The sequence below is a fragment of the Vicia villosa genome, unplaced genomic scaffold (assembly GCF_029867415.1).
Source record: "Vicia villosa cultivar HV-30 ecotype Madison, WI unplaced genomic scaffold, Vvil1.0 ctg.002345F_1_1, whole genome shotgun sequence".
Lineage (NCBI taxonomy): Eukaryota > Viridiplantae > Streptophyta > Magnoliopsida > Fabales > Fabaceae > Vicia > Vicia villosa.
Genome location: NW_026705901.1, coordinates 79,103 through 99,712, shown reverse-complemented (window position 1 = coordinate 99,712; position 20,610 = coordinate 79,103). Strand labels below are relative to the sequence as shown.

Genomic DNA, 20,610 nt, shown 5'->3' with positions numbered 1-20,610 from the left:
GTAAAATTAAACATCCTGCAAACATTGATATCCTGATTCTCACATCACTGATTGAGTAAGATTCTCACAATTGATTTGTCCTTACAAATGTATTATTTTCTTTTCATATTTATACTTTTAATTCCTGTAACAAAATAGATGATCAAAGATAAAAAAAACTAAAATATTTTACAACATCAAATTTATAAAAAAAATTAAAATTTTATATCATATACATACCTTTTATAAATGTCTTAAGAAATAAATTATAATACAAATATTAAAATTTTGTAAAGGATTGTCAAATTGTTCAAATAACAAATAATAAAATAAAATATTACATAAAACTTATATACAAACTCACCTTTTTTTTACGGGTAAATGACTTTTCATTAAGGAAGAAAAGCAGAAAGAACAACAGATTGATACAATTCATCAAAGGAAATATCTCCATGCCAACTCCTAGACCCAACAACTTTCCCCACCTAACCATCTATATAGCCTCAACTAAGAAACTTCTATTCAAATACATGATAGATGCTACTCTAAAACCAGCTGACAACATACGACAGTCCTGAGCAATGTGGTCCAGATTTCCAATAAACAAAACAGAATGGATGCAATCCACTGCATTAGCTTAATCTAATTGGGATTGGGAGGAATGAATTTCCATGTGAACACTGCAATTTTATAAAGATTCCAAAATTGTTAAAACAATAAATAATGAAATAAAATGATACGTAATAAAAAATAAAATGAAAATAAATAAAGAATAAAAATGATATTTAAAAGAATATGGTTGAATTGTAGACTATAATGAGAGAAAATATGGAGGAATTGGTGAATGAGTTTATGAGTAACAAATGCTAAGGATTCTATTTTATATGAAAAAATAAATTGGATGGTAATGAATTCAAAATATAACAGTTTTTTCCATTCACAAATTTGTAACACATAAATTTTAATAAAATTTAATAAAGTCAATATAATAGAATGATATATGTTATGTTACGTTACAAAATATAAAATAGAAATAAATTTATTAAATGCATTTGTCTCTTAGTAAATAATATGATAGAATATGAATAATGAAAAAAAAAAGTAACACGTTAATAAAATAATAATAATATTGCTAGAAAAAAATAGTGGTATATAATTGAATTAAAAAATATATTTAATAATTTAATATTTTAATTCAATTAAATAAAAAAAGGAGAGATTCACAATTTTATTAAATCATTAAATTATTAAATATATATTTACGATTGTGTTATATATATATATATATATATATATATATATATATATATATATATATATATATATATATATAATCATAATCAATAATAAAGTGAGTAATTATTTTTGATATAAGACTTTTAATTACATTATTTATAACTGATCAAATCGTAACCGAAAGAGTTATATTTAAGTGATTTATTACCAATTAAAAAAATTATTATAGTAATATTTTAATGTGCATTAAATAGAGAGTTAGAGATAGGATAAAAAAAGAGAGAGATTTAAAATTATATTACAGTAATTATAAGTTTTTTCACATATTATCAGTATTTTATGAACTAAAATTGTAAATTATACAAAATTAATTAATGTAGTTTTTTTTTGTCAATTCCATAATGTTCAATACATTTGAATTATATATTTTAATATTTATTTCAAATATTATTGTAACATTTTATATATTTAGATTTATTAGAATCCATAAACTCATTTCGGTTATAACTTTTTTAATAGACAATAGATTCATATAATACATATAATATTATTGTAAAATACTTTAAATAATGTTAATCGGGATATTAATTTTAAGAAATTAATAATTTATTTATTTGGCAGTTTTTAATGTAAAATTTATCTGAGATATATATTTAAAGTAAATATAAAATTCTATAAAATATAAAAAATGTAGAAAATTGGTTTAGCTTGAGAAGCCTTGTTATATATAACTTAAATGCTTAATATTTAAGATTTTTCTATTATATGTAGGTCAATTCAATTTAGATTTTTTTATCATATTATTTATTATAAATTTTCAAAATGTTTAATTAAATTTTATTAATTATTAAATTCATAATACATATAAAAGTAGATCAATCTAAATTATAAATTATAAAAAAATTATGATATATTTTTTTGACAATTTTTTAAAGCAACATATATTTGATATTTATATTTAAAATAAATATAAATTTTTAATTTTGGTTTAGATTGAGAAGCTTTATATTTATTGTTATTATTTTACTATTATTATTAGCTAGATATTATATTATCATTATTAGTAGTGGTGGTTTAGTATTATTATATTATTATTATTTGAGAATTAAAGATTTTTTTGTATAAAAGAAAGAGAATTAGGATATTAAGTTATAATAGTGTTAATTGAATACATTATTATTATTATTATTATTATTTATAATTATGGTGGTCAGTTATTATATTATTATTTTATTATTAGTATTATTATTATAGTTGTTATTATTATTTTACTATTATTATTAGTTAGATATATTATTTTATTATTATTAATAGTGATGGTTTAATATTAATATATTATTATTATTATTATTAATGATGGTTTAATATTATTATTAATATTATTATTTATTTTAATATTATTATTAATTGTGGTATTGAATTGGAGTTGTTGTGAAGAATTAAAATAAAAGTGATAAAAATCCTAAATTTTAATATGATGCCACATAAGCATTGAGATTCTAATATGATGCCATGTAAGAATTAGGGTTAGGGTTGTGTCCTAGGTTGTCATCATGACAACCTTGGATTTATATTAAGTAGATAGAGCAATTAATATGGCACATCCTCCACATTATGCACTCTACATCTCCACGTAAAAATTAATTAACTTTTGAAATTTTCTATTTTTTTATCATTTTAATATTAACTTTTATTTAATATATAAGTAAAGAAACTATTGATTAATGTTTAAATTATTTTTTTAGATTTTTTTAACTTATAAAAATGCATTATTACGAGCCTAAATAGTTGGATGACAAAATGATACAGTTACTGTATAATTGGATTCAACTACTGTGAAAATAGAAAAGAAAGACAAGATTGTACTTATTGTGAAAGAGATGGAATTTTAAAACAATAGAGGCTTAATAATTGTTTGTTTTAAAAGGGTTACATGATCGTTTTGGTCGATATCATTTCTTAATATTGGATACATGGTTACGATTCAGTGTGGTATCCATAATCATGATTTAGCAGAGACATTGGAATGTTATATTATCTTTGCCATTTAAACACATCGCAAAGACGGTTTATGAATGATATGACGAAGTATAGCATGACATTGGGATTCACAACATGATACAACCTTTATTTTAAATCAGAAACACGACTTTTTATTTAATTTTTCTAAACCCTAAATCATTGATACATGATAATATTTGTGTTATTGATGAATTCAATAGGGAACCTGCTAGCAAAGATGCTATAAACAAAGACCCGATGTGTATGGTTATGGCAGTAAAAGGGTTATTTTAACCATCTATAAGAATGTTAGGTTAAGAATGTGATATCTTGGGTTCATGTTGAACCCTCTATTTATAATTGATTTTATAGTGTTACCATTAGGTAATTTAAAAAAAAAAAGTAAATGATAATGCATGAAGTAAATTTGAATAAATAGTTTATAATATGATGGGTATCCCTTGTGTCCATAACCCAAAAAAGATTAGTCTTACCCAAAAGTGTAGAAGAAATATAATTGATATTATGAGTAGGTGATGTCACAAAATTTGTAGAGGGAATCGATGTGCTTGAAACATTTTATTGGAGAACTTGAATGATATGTTTAAAATGACCTTGAATATCATAGACAGGGAGAAGGAGAGGCAATGCTTTATTCAGGAGACTAAGGCTTTGGAGATGAAATAAAGTGGACTCCGGGCACAATTCAGCTCTCTTAAGAGAACATCACTGACTTTTTCATCGGACATGGCCAAATAAATATACATATTATTCTCGGCTGATAGCCAAGTTAATACTAATAAGGTTGATAAAGTCAACTTCAGGGATGTAAAGGTAGATTCTCTGGATTCCACTTGAAATGTGCCTATTTCTTCAACAATTTATAAAATGGTAAGGCATGTTGAGTCGACTTCAAGATGAAACCATTTAGGGCTGTCAACATGCAATTCAATTTCATCATTTCTTTCTTTGTCGTTGGTTCCGCCAATCGGATAATTGCATCACACTTATCTAGGTTTTTCCTCTATGCTCCTCTCTATCAGATAAAAACTCAGGAATTTGTTGGCACTAACCCCAAAGATACACTTTTTGAGTTAAGCCTTATATTGTACTATCCATGATTATCTCAACAATTTGGAGACTCTGTTCTACTTTTAAAAATCGACCCCTAATTAAAAACACGAAGCATCTCTTATATATATAAAAACAAGGATTATATATAAGAGAAATGCAAACGTGCAACAAACTGCACCACTACTCTTTTTGGTTTGCAAAACCCATCCTCTTAAAAATAACATTGTTATCCGTTAGCCTCTAGACTTTTTGTAAAAGATCTGCAATATCTATCGCTAAGAAGCTAAATGTGTCAAATGCAAATGGTATAAAGACATGTTGATTGTTAGAACAAAATTTTCATGTTTAACCATTTAACTTGCAGTGGCTTTGAGTATTGTATATCACAACATAAAACCTTCAATCCCTAGTCCCACAAGTTGGGAAACCCGAGTCAAGTAAGTTCACTTGTTGATTTCTCTCATACTTATTCGTACACTAGAACATCTATCGCCCAGAAAATTCATATGCACCTTTTTTTTTTATTATCTATTGAAGTATGATAACCTAATTAAAAGCAATACTAATCTTGCTGACTTTTTAATATATTGTCAAAAAACTAAATTGTAACAATATATATGTTTATAATCAAAATAAAAACAATAGATCAAGCCATAAATGACGCAACAAACAAAATAATTGAAGTAGAATTTTAAGAAAAAGACAATTTAAAGACAATTTAAAATAAATCAAATCTTTAGTGTATTGAGTTAGAGAGTGTTGCGCAAAAATAAATGTCAACGATCTATTTTCACAAATAATAATGAGTTATATTTCGTCATGAAAATTTGATAATAAATGAGTTAATAGTAAGATAAACTTTTAATATTTAATTATGACCTATAAATAGTATCTGAAATTTATAATAAAAATTGAAATAAAATTAAGGGTTACAACAAATAACATCAAGAACAAAGTTTGACTTTAAGGCCTATTAGGTCTGGAAATGAGTCGAATCGAACTTGTCTCAACTCAGTTCGACTCGTTAAGAATTAGTTCAGCTTAAATTTATATATTTTTAAACAAAAAATATAATAAAATTATAAGATTTGAATTTATTTGACGTTGATTTTATTTGTATAATTATTTTTAGAAATATTTTACTCACTTGAAAATATAAGTATCAATTAAAATTGTTAGATACAAGAAAATATATGGCTAAGATTTGAAGTAAATCTTTAAACCTACTCTTAAAAACAATATAATTCATCTCATATATAATTGAGTTGACTCATGAACCTAACGAGTCGAACTATGTATAGTTCAAGTTTAGTTCATTTAATTAACGAACTTAGTTTTTAGCTCATATTCAACTCATTTAGTTCATGAACCTAGTTCAACGATTTAATTGTCGAACCGAGTTTCAAACAATTTTCGAATTGGTTTGATTCATTGTCAACCCTACCTATTATAAATTTCAATCGATTATATAAAAAATTTCTTTTGTTATTAAAAATTTGGTTAGAGGTAATGGTACATATTTCCTTTTGGTGCATCAATTCAAAACCTTGAAAATAATTTTTGCAAAATAATAAAATAAAATAAAAGCATTTAGCTTTTGTAAAAAAAAAAAATTTATCAAAATGTTGGTACATATGCATCAACTCAAAATCTTATAAGTAATATTTGTAAAATACTAAAAAAAAATAATTCATTTAGCTTTTGTAAATTAAACCTTATTTTGTAAAAATCTGTTTAGGGTTGACCAAGCATTTATTAAAAATATATTTAGCTTATATATTATATAATTTTTTTAATTCTATTTTTAGAAATTTTATGGTCCTCGATTTTTTGAGGCACTGTGCAACGGGGCAGGTTACACAGGCCCAAACATGACCCTGATTTTACCAGACTGTTCGAAATACGTGGGTGAGATGTTGATCGTATAGTTCCTCTTCTCTGGACTTAACAATGTAATCGATGCACATTTTCCACTTTCCGGAAGTCATATTGACCAACACCACATTGGATAACCACTTAGTCTATCTTACTTCAGAGATAAAGTTAGTGTCCAACAAGCCATATATCATCTTTGTAGTTGTCCCGGCCTTCTCGTGAGACTGCCACCTTCTTTGTTGGGACACTTGGGTCTATGCACGAAATCTCGTGGAGGAAATTGAAAAGAGGTCGGTGTTGGCTCTTAAGCATTTAACTAAGTTTTTATTCACCCCGGCTAGTAGGCCAGCGCATTTGACTAATCGGTTCAGATTATCATCGAGTTGGAAGACTTCTAATTCACTAACAAGAATCGATCTCAGGGTCTTCTTCTTGGTTCTAGAAGACAGATTAAGCTCATCATCTGGTATAACTTCATTTTGCCAAACATCGAGATCGACTACGTTGATCGCTCCACTAGTCTCCTTTCTTCTTTTCTCAAAAGTGATAGTGGTTGCTAGGGGTTTTTCATTAATGTCAGCTACAATAACGACTGGCTGCCCGACATCGTTGTGATACTTCAACTTCAAGTGGACAGTGAACGCCACTGCATCTAGCGTTGTTAGGAATAAACTTTCAAGAATGTCATTGTAGACGCTTTCATAGGGGATCACGAAGAATCGAACGTCCATAATCCCCTTGTTCTTCCCTAATCCAAAGGAATCTGGTAGATTTATATATTCACATGGATGAGTAGATGGATCATTAAACACTCAGAGATTCTTGGCTTCGCAGGGCTTTAGATCTAGTTCACTTAAGCCTAACTTCATGAAGATTTTGATATACATCAGATTGCATGAGCTTCCGACGTCAATGAGGATCTCTGATACGATGTGATTTGTTATGGTAGCACTTACGACTATCATAAGAGTTGCGTAAGGAATTCCATCCTCCTTCTCATGGTCTTGAAACCCTAAGATCGACATGTCTTCCTCTCGCATCTTGATTTATGTCAATTCAAGAGAATTGTGGTAGCTCTTCACCAATTGTATCTACGACAAAGATATGAGGTGATTCTGAATTAGAGGATTTCATGATGCTTTTGGAAATGAGATTTGTAGTTAATTTCTCCATCTCAATGTGAATGTTACACAAAGAGATCTAATTGTGAAAATTTGAAGGAATTAAAATTTGAATTTCCACCGACGATGGCACCACTATTTCGTTCAAGAACTAAAATTGTTAATGAATTGATGAGATAGACTCTCTACACGATGGTGCAAATGTCTCATACAATATCGTGGATTGGACCTACAAGATTAGCACTTAACGCCCAAATCAATTATTATTGAATAAAAAAAGAATACAGTAGATTATGGTGAAAATCATATTTTTGATTTTCCGCGCAATGATGTATATATATGAGGGGTGATTGAATGGTCTTAAAGTGACACAATTAGACCTTTTCTTCATTGGGCTCTACAGAACAGCCCAAATCAAGAAGGAAGGAACAATCACAAAAATAAATAAAAATACCATATTAAGATACAAAAGAGAATATACCACATTATATGAATATGCCTCATTCTCTTTATTAATTGAAAAAGAAAATATTATCCAAAGAATGTTGCAACTATTTTCTTTACATAAATCAATATTTTATATAGATTAAATTAATAACCAACATGTGTAATCAGACTAATAACCTGGATAACATACTATAACAACTAATATTGAAACAAAGAGACTAATAACAAATTGGAAATCAGTACTTCATTTTATTGGAGGTGGAGTATTGGGTTTTACTCTCAGAGAGTGTGTTCTGTTACTTATTTAACAAGAGTTCTTCTTCAATAATAAAATATAGTGCCTAAAAACCATATATCATATAGCAGTACACATCTTGCTCAATAATAAAGTTGATTATTACAAAAGAAACCCAAAAATGAAAAACCATTACATAAACATTACTAGGGCATATGAATATAAAGATGAATGTAATAACTATAACTATGCATTGCATCAACCCCCAATGCAAATGCAAAGTTCTCAAGTTGTATGGAAAAGATAGGAATATTAATAGGCATCTATAGTAACATTTTCTTCCAAATAGGGGGACAAGAACAAAACTAACAAGTACCATAAAACAAAGACACAGCCACCTTAACTAGATCATCACAATGCTGAAAATGATGTTTCTTTCTCTGTCTCTTCATCTTCCATTCTGTTCAGCATGCCTTGATCTACACCCTACTTGTTCTAGAAACTTTGTAAGGCGCAAATGCTTTGCGGTCCATTGTTCAGCCAATTTCTGCTCTTTCGTCTCTGCGTCTCTTCTCAACCCTGCTAACTGTTCTCTATATTCTCCTTCGATTCTATCCAAGGCAACCGCTTGTTCCTCCCTCAATGCTTTTATCTTCGCTTCGATTTCCTCCATCTTCTCCCTCCTTCGACTTGCTTTCTCCGACTCCAACTGTAGTTCCACTCGGCTTAACCTCCACGCCGCCTCTTTCTTATGCGCTGCCAATGCGTGATAACCTTCTTCCAACTCCTTACAGCAATCTACTAACTCAGACATCACCATGTTTTCGCCATAAGATAGAACAGCGCCGTGAGGAGCTACGTTCCCGAGAACAAGAGGCGCGTTGTCCGGTCCTCGTACAGGCTGCATCCACGGAGGAGGTGCTGCAACTGTCGAGGGAGAGAGACTTAATGTCACTGAAGGGGAGTTCGGCCTAACAGGTGCTGTATTGTTGGAATTCGAAAGCCATGAAGGAAGCAATCCTGGTGTTGCTGCTTGTGTGTCGGTATGAAGATACGAACTGTTGGAAGCAGCCATGACAAATGAAGGCGAAGGTCTCTCTTTCACTAGCTTCTCTGCGAAACTTTCGAGTATATGTTCGTATTTGCTATCGTTGATTGGATCAACGGTTTTGTTTATCCCTTTCGTTTCTCTTTGTTGCTTCTCTTTGAATACTTCCCACCACTTACCTAATCTCTTAGCAGTGCGACCGGGGACTTGTGCAGCAATTTTCTTCCATTTGTTTCCGTGCGTCGCTTGAAGACTAATGACAAGGCGCTGCTCTTCCTCGGTTAAAGATCCTTTCTTAATACCCGGCTTAAGGTAATTCTTCCACCGTTCTAAACACGATTTTGCGTCCCGGTTAAGAGGTGTGTTCATGCGCTGAGACACAAGGTTCCATTCCCTAGGACCGTACTGTTTGACATAAGCGCGTAGTAATGCATCCTCTTCCGCTCTCCACCGCTGCCTATCCTTCATTTCCGAGTGCATATCCCACAGCCAGTTTCTCGAAACTTGAAATCTTCATAATGTCTCTGGAAAATTCATGACAATTTCAATGCATCAATTCACTGTGAAACAAATTGGAATCTATCAAGAGGGAGAGATGTGAATACATTGAGGAACAATGGAAAATGATTAATCTAATAAGAAAAGTTGAAAAACTGCATCAATTTGTCATACAAATAACACAAGAAAAAGATACTCCATATACTAGTTCAAGGCAGAATCCAGCAGAAACAAACAATGCATACAAAACATATTCTCAAGGATCAATCAATTAGGCATTAAAGTTTCTCAGCTCAAGTACAAATGATGATATCTATTCTTTGCAAAACCAATATCTAAAGTTAATATGTATAGTTGCAATTACATCATCTAAAATAGATTCTAGTAATAATTGATTACTAAGACAACAAAAATCTGCATTGCTTTTGAGTGAATTGATTATGTAAAATTGATTCAGGATAAGAGTAACTTGAATAAAAGTGAATTGAATGTAAACTAATTCATGTTTGGATAACTTTATACAAAATTGAGTTGAAAATCACTTTTGAACTCAAAAACTACAAATTATAGCTCCAAATAGAATTTGTTTTTGAGGCAGAATCAATTTTACTTTAGAAGTACCAAACACCTCAATATCATTCCAAAATCAATTTTTCATCTCTAGAATTGCTTTTGACTCTTCCAAAAGCTAAACCAAGCAAACAATTCAAAATTTGTGGCCTTAATTTGTTAAAGAGCCAGTATTGGAAACACAGTAGTTATAACTAATAATTTATTTAAATTATTACAGGAAGATTAGGATTACAAGCATATGCATACATTGAGAATCTGAATTAAAACATGAAATTCTGAATGTTTCATAAGCTGATGTAACATTCTAATCAAGAACAATAAATTAAATCCCTACCAAAAGTTGAAAAAGACCAAAACAAAAACTTCAGTAATGGTTTCACAGGGTTAGTTATAGAAATAAAACATATCTAGAAAACTAGTTCTTAAATTGAAATTTCAAAAACAGAACAAGAAAGTGACTCAAAAAGTGTATACCACATCAATTAAACACAGACACAGACATATACTAAACTCATACACATTTGAGCTTGAAACTTGAAAAATTTTAGTTACAAAGTAAATTCACATGAACTAAATTCATAAACATGCATATATACACATACATGTACAATGCAAAACATGTTAAAAAAAAGAACAAGTTGAACAACAAAAGAACACAAAGAACAAGACACAACCCACATAACAAAAACCTAAAAAAAGAAGAAAAAATGAACCTTTTATCAAATTCGTAGCAGCCCAGATGGATTTTGTTGAAGAAAAAGCAAGAAAAAGAGTAGAAGAATGCAGGAGAGTACCTAAGAGATGGTTAACTAGAAGGTAAGAAATTCTGGTCCATGAAACAGAAGAGAGGAAGATGAAATGGGTTTATAAAAAAGAGAGGAAGTGAAAACCGAGGTGCAGTGTAATGCAGGAGGAGGCAGCACCTTATCATGGTTTACTAGAGAGAGAGAGAGGATGGACCAGAGAGAGAGAAAAGTATGATAAGACAGGACATGAAGAGAGAGACCCCACAAGAGAGAGATAATACAATGGAAAGGTACGTCAGATTCAGCGGCTATTGTGCGAGAAAGAGAGGAAGAAAGGGCACGCGAGTGATAAGGGACACACATGATCAGTTCACTCACTACTACAGGTAGGTAAATCAATGCTGTAACCCATACATTATACTACTCTCTTTTTTTATTTATTTATTTATATGTATGATTCATAATTTCATATAGAGATTGTCATATTATGTCAAATTTATAATAATAATGCCAAATTATTAAAGATGTGTAATAATCTAGTATTGTAAATATTTTTCTTTAGTTCATGTAAATACAATATCAATTTTCTTTCAAAGAAATAAGTGATATCTACTTTCTTCTTTATTTTCTATTAGTTTGATATTATAATTAGATTATTAACTAATATCATCATATTAATTCATAAATATTAACAAAGTTAGATTTAAATATTTGACTTTTCTCAACATGTTATCAACACGATCGTTTCTAATAGAAATTTTTACTATACTAGATATATATTATATATTTATCACTTTGGTCGAGATGGATATCACAGTCGAAGCCACTTTTGTGATCGAGGGCGTGGACGAGGTTATGTGAATAATTATAGGTTTGCTAGATATGACCAAACTAATCTACTATCTAGCTATTAACAGAAGATGTCACCATTCTACCCAAAATATTCTTCACTATTTTAAAATTTATAAAGCAAAAAGGGTATATAAGTATTTACATATCAATATAATCGCACTCTCTATTCAATAAAGTGTTGACACTTGACAATACAAAACCACATTCTCATTTCAAATTATATTTTTCCTCCTTTTTCAAATTAAATTAATTATATTTTTCACTCTCTCTATTAAACACTCTACAGACTTCACAATTTTCATTTTATTTTTTTCTTCCTCAATTTTCTTTTTCCTTTTTTATTTTTCTAACCATAAATAAATTAATAAATTAAATATTTTTTAATAGAACAAAGAGGAACACCTAAAAATTTGCTCAACCGAAAACATAATTATTTTATGATTATTAAAAAATTATTCATAATTATTAAAAAATTATTTTCAAATGTCAAAATGTCTACTTTACTGACGAACCACTATCAACAAAATACATTTTTTATTTTAATTAACAATTGTCTTTATTTGAGACACAAAATTCTTATATTCAAAAGTCAAAATTTTATTTTTTTTCACGGGGCATTATCAACAAAATACCTATTTTATTTTAATTAACCATTACCTTTATTTGAGACACAATTCTTATTTTCAAATGTCAAAATTTTTATGTTTATTACGAGACACTATCAACACAATATCTAATTTATTTTAATTAACAATTCTATATAAATACACAAATGAATTACGATTATATATATATATATATATATATATATATATATATATATATATATATATATATTCATTGATACATAAGATCATTATTTACCTTTGTCATGATTTTTACAATATCTATCTCAAAATCATATTAGAACTTACTCATTATAACTTTGCACTTGTCTTTAATGTTATAGGACACAACAAGTTAGATCCAAGCAATAAAACATGTATAAATGTTAATTTGCACTTGATAAAGTGACACTAGACACAATCAGTTAGATCTAGATAAGAAATATATATAAGTTGACCCTTTTAATGATCAAATATGGTAAATATTAATATGTATTCTTATCTTTTCATTCTGATATGATTGAAGAACCGGTTCATTCTTACTCTCAAGATAATTTGTTATTTACTAGGTGTTGAGTTATCACTCATTTACACTTGTCTTTAATGTTGAAAATGTGAATTAAATTTTTTATGAAGTGTCATGAAACACAACCAATTAGAATCAAACAGCTAAACATACATAAACATAATTCTAAATTTGCAATATAATTTTACACTACTAAATAATTTTTACCTGTGCGGACGCACGGGTATATTACTAGTATGAATCGTAAAGATAGGGATAATTATATCCATGAGGGTCCCTCGAGGAATCATGATGATTTATGGTATAGATACATAAAGAAAGGACATTTGTCTAAGACGTGTATAACCCCAGAACATTTGTGTAAAAGAAACAAGACATCTATAAAGAAAAACTGAAAGGAAATAAATTTTAATGAAATTGAACCTCAAAATGATACTACATATCTTAGGTTGCTGATTTGTTGTAGGAACAATAGATTAAATAACTATTTGAATAATGATAACTATTTGAATAATGTGTAGTGTGCTTGTATTAATTTTATATTTGAACTATATATCAACTTAATAATTTGTATGTTATTTGGTGTATCTAATATTTGCATGAAAAAATAATGTTAAATATGTTGTTGATTTAGTCTATATTTTATAAATGAGTAATGCTATTTATTATGAAAGAATGGACACATGTCATTACTTTAGAGCCGAATTTTTAATTTATTTTAAATTTAATTTCTTTTTTAATAGAGATCATGGGGTGATGGTAGAGGTGGAAATAGGCCAGGTCGATAACAGGGGCCTATAGGCTAGCCTACATAGGCTCAGGTCAGGCCATACACATTTTTTAAATAGAAAAGCCTTAGGTTTTTTTTTACAAGTCTATTTAGTTAAAAAGGCTATGCCTCATGGCCTCCAAAGTAGTGTCATAAAACATTGCATTTTTGCTATATTAACCTTATTAAATTATTGGAAGTAGTGTACAAAGTAATAATTAAAGGACACAATTGGAAAAATAACAATAACTTATACCTTGAAAAGTGAAAATGACATTCATTTTGAAACAGTTTTTTTCTCTAAAACGACACTCATTTTGAAACGGAGAGAGTATAGTTCTTGGCTGGTCTCACAGTTTGGAGAGACTCGATTCCAACCATCTCATAAATATTATTATTGGCAAATAAATAAGTATGATTTTTCTGACTAATAACTCATTCCATATCCATTATTCAGAAATTGACTTAGAAGTTGGAGTACTTGTTTTGTAAGTTCACCCCGCATCGAACAACATGCATCACTTATTATGGAGATGCATAAATAATTATGGTTATAGTACGAAACAATTATTAAGGAGTGAACTTCAAGCGAACATATTACTAAGTCATTTTAGATTGCAAAATCAATTATTTTAAAAAATTACATCTAGAAATCTGAACGACATCACTAGTAGGGTAACTTTAAATTCTCTATAAAGATTCAATGTCTCTTGTGTTAGGAAGGTCAAAATGATGCAAATGGTATAAAAACAAATTGATTATCAAAATATGTTTTTTTTATGTTTGGTCACTTTACTTGAAGCAATTTTGAGAGTTTTAGGTCCCACAATAAAGCATATAGTCCTCAATCCCAAAAGTGGAAAAACTCCAGTTAGGTTCATATATGCATGTTTTCCTCCTACGAACTTGTATACCAAAATATCTAATGGTCTAAGTGATAATCTTATATCCCGTGAGTTGCTTGAGAAGTTCATAAATGTCTCTTTCTTCGCAAATACCCATGTTCGCCTAAATATATCAACAAGAATATCCCCAACAAAGTCAGGACGATATTTAAAGCTTTGAAGCTCCTTACAATGAACTATGTGTTCTTCGAAAATCTAAACACGCCTTATGACAACCAAGACAAACATCATCAAGATGAAGTAATGGAATCATGAAGCGATATGTAAGTTTAGTGTGATGCTCTACTTGTGACATGTGTTGGCCTAACTCATCAATAGAAATAACTAGAAGAAAATTCTAAGAATGCATTGCTTGAAAATACTCAAAATATGTTATATGTCTTATGGTCGTGTCAAATTATACTTCCTTGTCCCGAAAACTTTTATTAAAAAAAGACACTTGCTAAAACATGTTGGTCTTTAAGGAGATAATGTCCTTGGTAGTAAAACTTTTAAGGTTAATAGTTGAAATCGTATCACTAAGACCATTCAAAACTCTATTAAAATTAGAATCCATATCACATATCTCATTGTCTCTCAATATATGATCTTGTAACATTCATGATTGGTTCTTGAAGGCACAAACGCATACGAGGCAACCTATATTGCCGAGTATAAACACAACCCACATAACCAAATAGGTAAAGAGGTCACCCTTCATTGAAGGAACTCTAAGAAATGACCTTCACCAACCATAATGTCTTTAACAACCCCTCGCAACTCTTTATCGAACCAAACTCTTGCCCCCTCTATGTAAGTTTTGCGATACTCATGCAAGATTTGTTGGTTCAATATGGATGTAGAATGATCTAGAAGGAGAGTTGAATAAATTTTTCCCTTAAAAAAATATTTTCAAAATGTTTAAAAAAATTAGAGTTTAAAATGTGCGAAGAGGAAGTTTAAAAGTGTTTTACAAAAGGAATTACACATTTGAATAGATGTATAAATGAATTCATTAATGATAAAATGATAATAAATCAATTAAGAAACAATATGGTTATTAATTTATTTTGATTAAGACTAGACGTTTGAATAGAACTTGATTAATTAATATAACAATCTACAATTACAGATTTTATAGAATATATCACTAGAAAGAATGTTTAGCCGACAAGATCTAACACATGTTTAAGCTTAAACAATTAAATCGTTATAAGCAATAATATCTAGAAACATGCAATTTTTGAAAGTTATTAAAACCTAATAACATGCAATTATATACAAAAACTAATATACAGGAATAGAAAAAATGTACACCAGTTTTATATTAGTTCGGTACGTCATCCTCGCTTACACCTAGTCCAATCTCCAATGGCAAGCCATTGAAAATTAGTTAGTCTTCCACTAATTTAAAAATATTACAAGTGACTTTAAATAAAATCGATAATCACACGCATAGTCAAAACTTAAAGCCAAACTGCTAAGAAACACATATCTAAATATTGATACTTCTTCTGTTGTACACAACTCACTAGGCTGCAAATTCTTCAAGATCTTTACTCAATCTTGAACTAACCTCCTTCTAAGAACCAAAGTAATCCAATATTTTGTCTTCATAGATCTTCACTTGATTCTATCGAAATTCCATTGTCTAAATCTTTGAACCGATGAAGGAGCTAGAAACTCCAAGATTTTGTCCACAATGATTTTCAAACAGATGATATCAAAACATATAAGATAAAGTTAATAGAGAATGAGAAGTTAACTACATAACATGAAAGCAAACACGACTAATAAGACATTATGATTCAATAGAAATTAACACTAATTAGTAAAATTGGGGAAAAATCGAGAAACATCAATACAATTAATTCTAAATTGCAAAAAAGTGAATGATAAGCAGTTAAATGCAAATATGATGAAGGGAGGTAGGAGAAAAAGTGAACATCAACATCTATGAAATCACAGAAATTTAAAATAATGCTTGAACTAGGGATGACAATGATTAGAGTTTGGGTAGGGTACTATAGTATTCGTCCCCATAGCCACAGTTTTAATCTTCGTATCTGAGTCCATACATGTGTGGGTACCAATATTAGTACTTGTACACATACGCATACCCTATGGGTAGCAAAGTACCCATATCCATACTCGTTTACCCTCATTTCTAATAAAAATTTATCGATCAGTTATAAATTATCATGTCATTTTAAGTTTTTTTACCAACAATTATATTAAAATGCGTACACGTTTATTATTGAGTTAAGAAATAAAAAAAACACTTATATTAAAATGCATACAAGTTTAATGGTGATGTATTTAATAAAATTAGTAAACATACATGTACATATAATAATAAAAATACAAATATATAAATATATAGTACGAGGTATGGGATGGCGTGGGTGTTAGAACAAGATTTGTTCTGATCAATATTCTTAGTTTTGATGATAACAATGTATATGAATTTTGTATGAGATAATGTGGTACTCTAATACTATGCAATTTCTATTTCAGGAATTATATAAAGAGTATGCACAAAATCAGCGCAAGAAGCACTGACTCAGAAGGTTCAGCATGCAACATCAGAACATGGTCTGGCAAGACATCAGAAGATGGTCAAGCAGAATCAGAACATGGTCTATGGAAGCATCAGAAGGACTTGAGATCAGAAGCACTGAAGTTCTCATGGTATCACGCTAAGAAGCACTTCAAGGTCAGAAGACAAGAAGATGCTCTGCACCAAGCTGTTTGACTCTGATGATATTCAAACGTTGTTTACACAAACATCAGATCAGAAGCAAGTACTAGCTGGCAGGCTACGCTGACTGACAAAAGGAACGTTGAAAGCTATTAAAGACAACGTCAGTAGACACAGCGAAAGCAAGGCTCGAGGTAGTTGACAAAAGAGTGAAACATTAAATGCAATGTTGTACGGAATACGCAAAGCATTAAATGCTCCCAACGGTCATCTTCTCAAACGCCTATATATTGAAGTTCTGATGAGAAGCTGAATACAACACTTGCGCAAATATACAGAAACGCTGTCAAATTCAAAAAGCTCTCAAACTTCATCTTCAAACTCACTACATTGTTGTTGTAATATATTAGTGAGATTAAGCTTAAACTTAAGAGAAATCACAATTGTGATAATAGCTTTATAAGAAGCATTGTAACTCTTAGAATTTGTTTACATTAAGTTGTAAGAACTAGAGTGATCAGGTTGTTGATCAGTATACTCTAGAAAGTCTTAGAGGGTATCTTAGCATATTGTTCCTAGAGTGATCAGGTTGTGATCAGTATACTCTAGAAGACTTAGAAGTTGTCTAAGTGGAAAACCATTGTAATCTTGTGTGATTAGTGGATTAAATCCTCAGGTGAGGTAAATCACTCCAAGGGGGTGGACTGGAGTAGTTTAGTTAACAACGAATAAGGATAAAAATCATTGTGCAAATTGTTTTTATCTTACAAGTTTTAAAGCTACACTTATTCAAACCCCCCTTTCTAAGTGTTTTTCTATCCTTCAATTGGCATCAGAGCGCCGGTTCTAAGGTGCAAGCACTTAACCGTGTTTAGAAAAGATTCAGGAAGAGAAAAACGCTTAAGTCAAGATGTCTGGTGAAAATCCAACAAATACATCTACATCTAGCTCTGCTGAGCAATACAATGGAAATGGTAACAATGGCTATACTAGACCACCAGTATTTGATGGTGAAAACTTTGAATACTGGAAAGATAAACTTGAAAGTTACTTCCTTGGTCTAGATGGTGACTTATGGGATCTGCTGATGGATGGTTACAAACATCCAGTGAAAGCTACTGGTGTAAAGCTTACAAGACAAGAAATGAATGATGATCAAAAGAAGCAATTCAAAAATCATCATAAGTGTAGGACTGTTTTGCTGAATGCTATCTCTCATGCTGAATATGAGAAGATATCTAACAGGGAAACTGCCTATGACATATATGAGTCATTGAAAATGACCCATGAAGGAAATGCCCAAGTCAAGGAGACAAAAGCTCTTGCCTTGATCCAGAAATATGAAGCCTTCAAGATGGAGGATGATGAAAATATTGAGAAGATATTCTCAAGATTTCAAACGCTAACTGCTGGATTGAGAGTTCTTGACAAGGGATACACAAGGGCTGATCATGTCAAGAAGATCATCGGAAGCTTGCCAAGAAGATGGGGTCCTATGGTGACTGCTTTCAAAATTGCCAAGAATCTTAATGAAGTCTCTCTTGAAGAATTGATCAGTGCTCTGAGGAGTCATGAAATTGAGCTGGATGCTAATGAACCTCAGAAGAAAGGTAAGTCTATTGCGTTAAAATCTAATTATAAAAAATGCACTAACACTTTTCAGGCTGAAGAAGTAGATTCTGAAGAATCAGAATCAGAAGAAGAAGATGAACTGTCCATGATCTCCAGAAGGGTAAACCATCTCTGGAAAAGCAAGCAAAGGAAGTTCAAGAGCTTCAGAAGTTCAAAGAAGCCTGAAAGAGGAGAATCTTCTGGAGGCAGAAGATCTGACAAGAAGAAGGTCATCTGCTATGAGTGCAATGAGCCTGGACACTTCAAGAATGAATGTCCAAAACTTCAGAAGGAGAATCCCAAGAAGAAATTTCATAAGAAGAAAGGTCTTATGGCAACATGGGATGATTCAGAATCAGAATCAGAATCAGACTCTGAAGGTGAGCAGGCAAACCTTGCACTGATGGCCACAGTGGATGATGGATCAAAATCTACGTCACAATCAGATTCTGAAGAGGTATTTTCTAAACTATATAGAGAAGAGTTAGTTTCCAGTTTAACTAAACTTCTGGAACTCAAGGCTCATCTTAGTATCAAATACAAAAAGCTAAAAAAGCTATTTGAATTTGAAACTAAGAAGCTGGAAGTGGAAAATTCTGAACTGAAGGAAAAAGATATTGGATCTTCTTCTGAATCAGAAAAATCCATTCTTAGTCTCAATCATATTCTGAAAGAATATGACTCGAGCTTCAGAAAGTTCCTATCTAGAAGTATTGGCAGAAGTCATCTTGCTTCTATGATATATGGTGTTTCTGGAAACAAAAGGATTGGCGTTGGCTATGAGGGTGATACCTCACAAAAATTTGAACTTGTTGATGATTTGAAAATCACATACAAGCCATTGTATGATCAGTTCAAATATGGCCACTCACATGATATTAGGCTCACTTCACATGCCAAAAGTTTTAACACTTCACACACCAAGAAGCATGTGACACAACCAAAAAAATATCAAGATGCCAAACCTAAAGAATATCATGATGTTCCTCCTGTTGCTTATCATGCTAAACCCAAGTTCAATCAGAACTTGAGGAAAACTAACAAGAAAGGACCCAAGAAACTGTGGGTACCTAAGGAGAAGATAATTTCTGTTACAGATATCCTTAGCAGCAAAGAAGACAAAGCACAAAATGTCATGGTACTTGGACTCTAGGTGCTCGCGACACATGACGGGAAAAAGGTCTATGTTCCAAGACCTGGTGCTTAAATCTGGTGGAGAAGTCAAGTTTGGAGGAGATCAGAAGGGCAAGATTATTGGCTCTGGAACCATAAGTATTGGTAACTCTCCTTCCATAACTAATGTACTTCTTGTAGAAGGATTAGCGCATAACTTATTGTCCATAAGTCAATTAAGTGACAATGGTTATGACATAATCTTCAATCAAAAGTCTTGCAAGGCTGTAAGTCAGAAGGGTGGCTCAATCCTATTTACAGGCAAGAGAAAGAACAACATTTATAAGATTGATCTTTCAGATCTTGAGAAGTAGAAGGTGACTTGCCTTATGTCTGTTTTCTGAAGAGCAATGGGTCTGGCACAGAAGATTAGGACATGCTAGTTTGAGAAAGATTTCTCAGATTAGCAAACTAAATCTGGTCAGAGGACTCCCAAATCTGAAATACAAATGAGATGCTCTTTGTGAAGCATGTCAGAAGGGCAAGTTCTCCAAACCTGCATTCAAATCTAAGAATGTTGTCTCTTCCTCAAGGCCGCTAGAACTTCTGCACATTGATATGTTTGGACCAGTCAAAACAGCATCTGTCAGAGGGAAGAAATATGGATTAGTCATCATAGATGATTATAGCCGCTGGACATGGGTAAAGTTCTTAAA

General features: G+C 30.7%; 1 protein-coding gene across 4 annotated transcripts; it reads right to left on the bottom strand.

Annotated features, from left to right (window-relative positions):
* Positions 1-8,123: 8,123 nt before the first annotated feature.
* Positions 8,124-11,093, bottom strand: LOC131638606 (transcription factor AS1-like). 4 transcript variants are annotated; one of them, XM_058909170.1, is made up of 2 exons: positions 10,801-11,093; positions 8,124-9,576 (listed from the first exon to the last, which is right to left on the bottom strand). In XM_058909170.1, exon 2 carries the CDS (start codon positions 9,494-9,496, stop codon positions 8,417-8,419), a length of 1,080 nt encoding a protein of 359 aa, XP_058765153.1. In that variant the 5' UTR covers positions 9,497-9,576; positions 10,801-11,093; the 3' UTR covers positions 8,124-8,416. The 4 variants fall into 4 exon arrangements, with proteins under 4 accessions (XP_058765153.1, XP_058765155.1, XP_058765154.1 ...); XM_058909172.1 differs by having other exon boundaries at positions 10,882-11,093; XM_058909171.1 differs by having other exon boundaries at positions 8,124-9,540; positions 10,882-11,093.
* Between the last annotated feature and the right edge of the window lie 9,517 nt (positions 11,094-20,610).

Excerpts from the sequence above, each read along its gene's own strand:
- LOC131638606 (XM_058909170.1), bottom strand. The coding sequence starts at position 9,496 with ATGCACTCGGAAATGAAGGATAGGCAGCGGTGGAGAGCGGAAGAGGAT.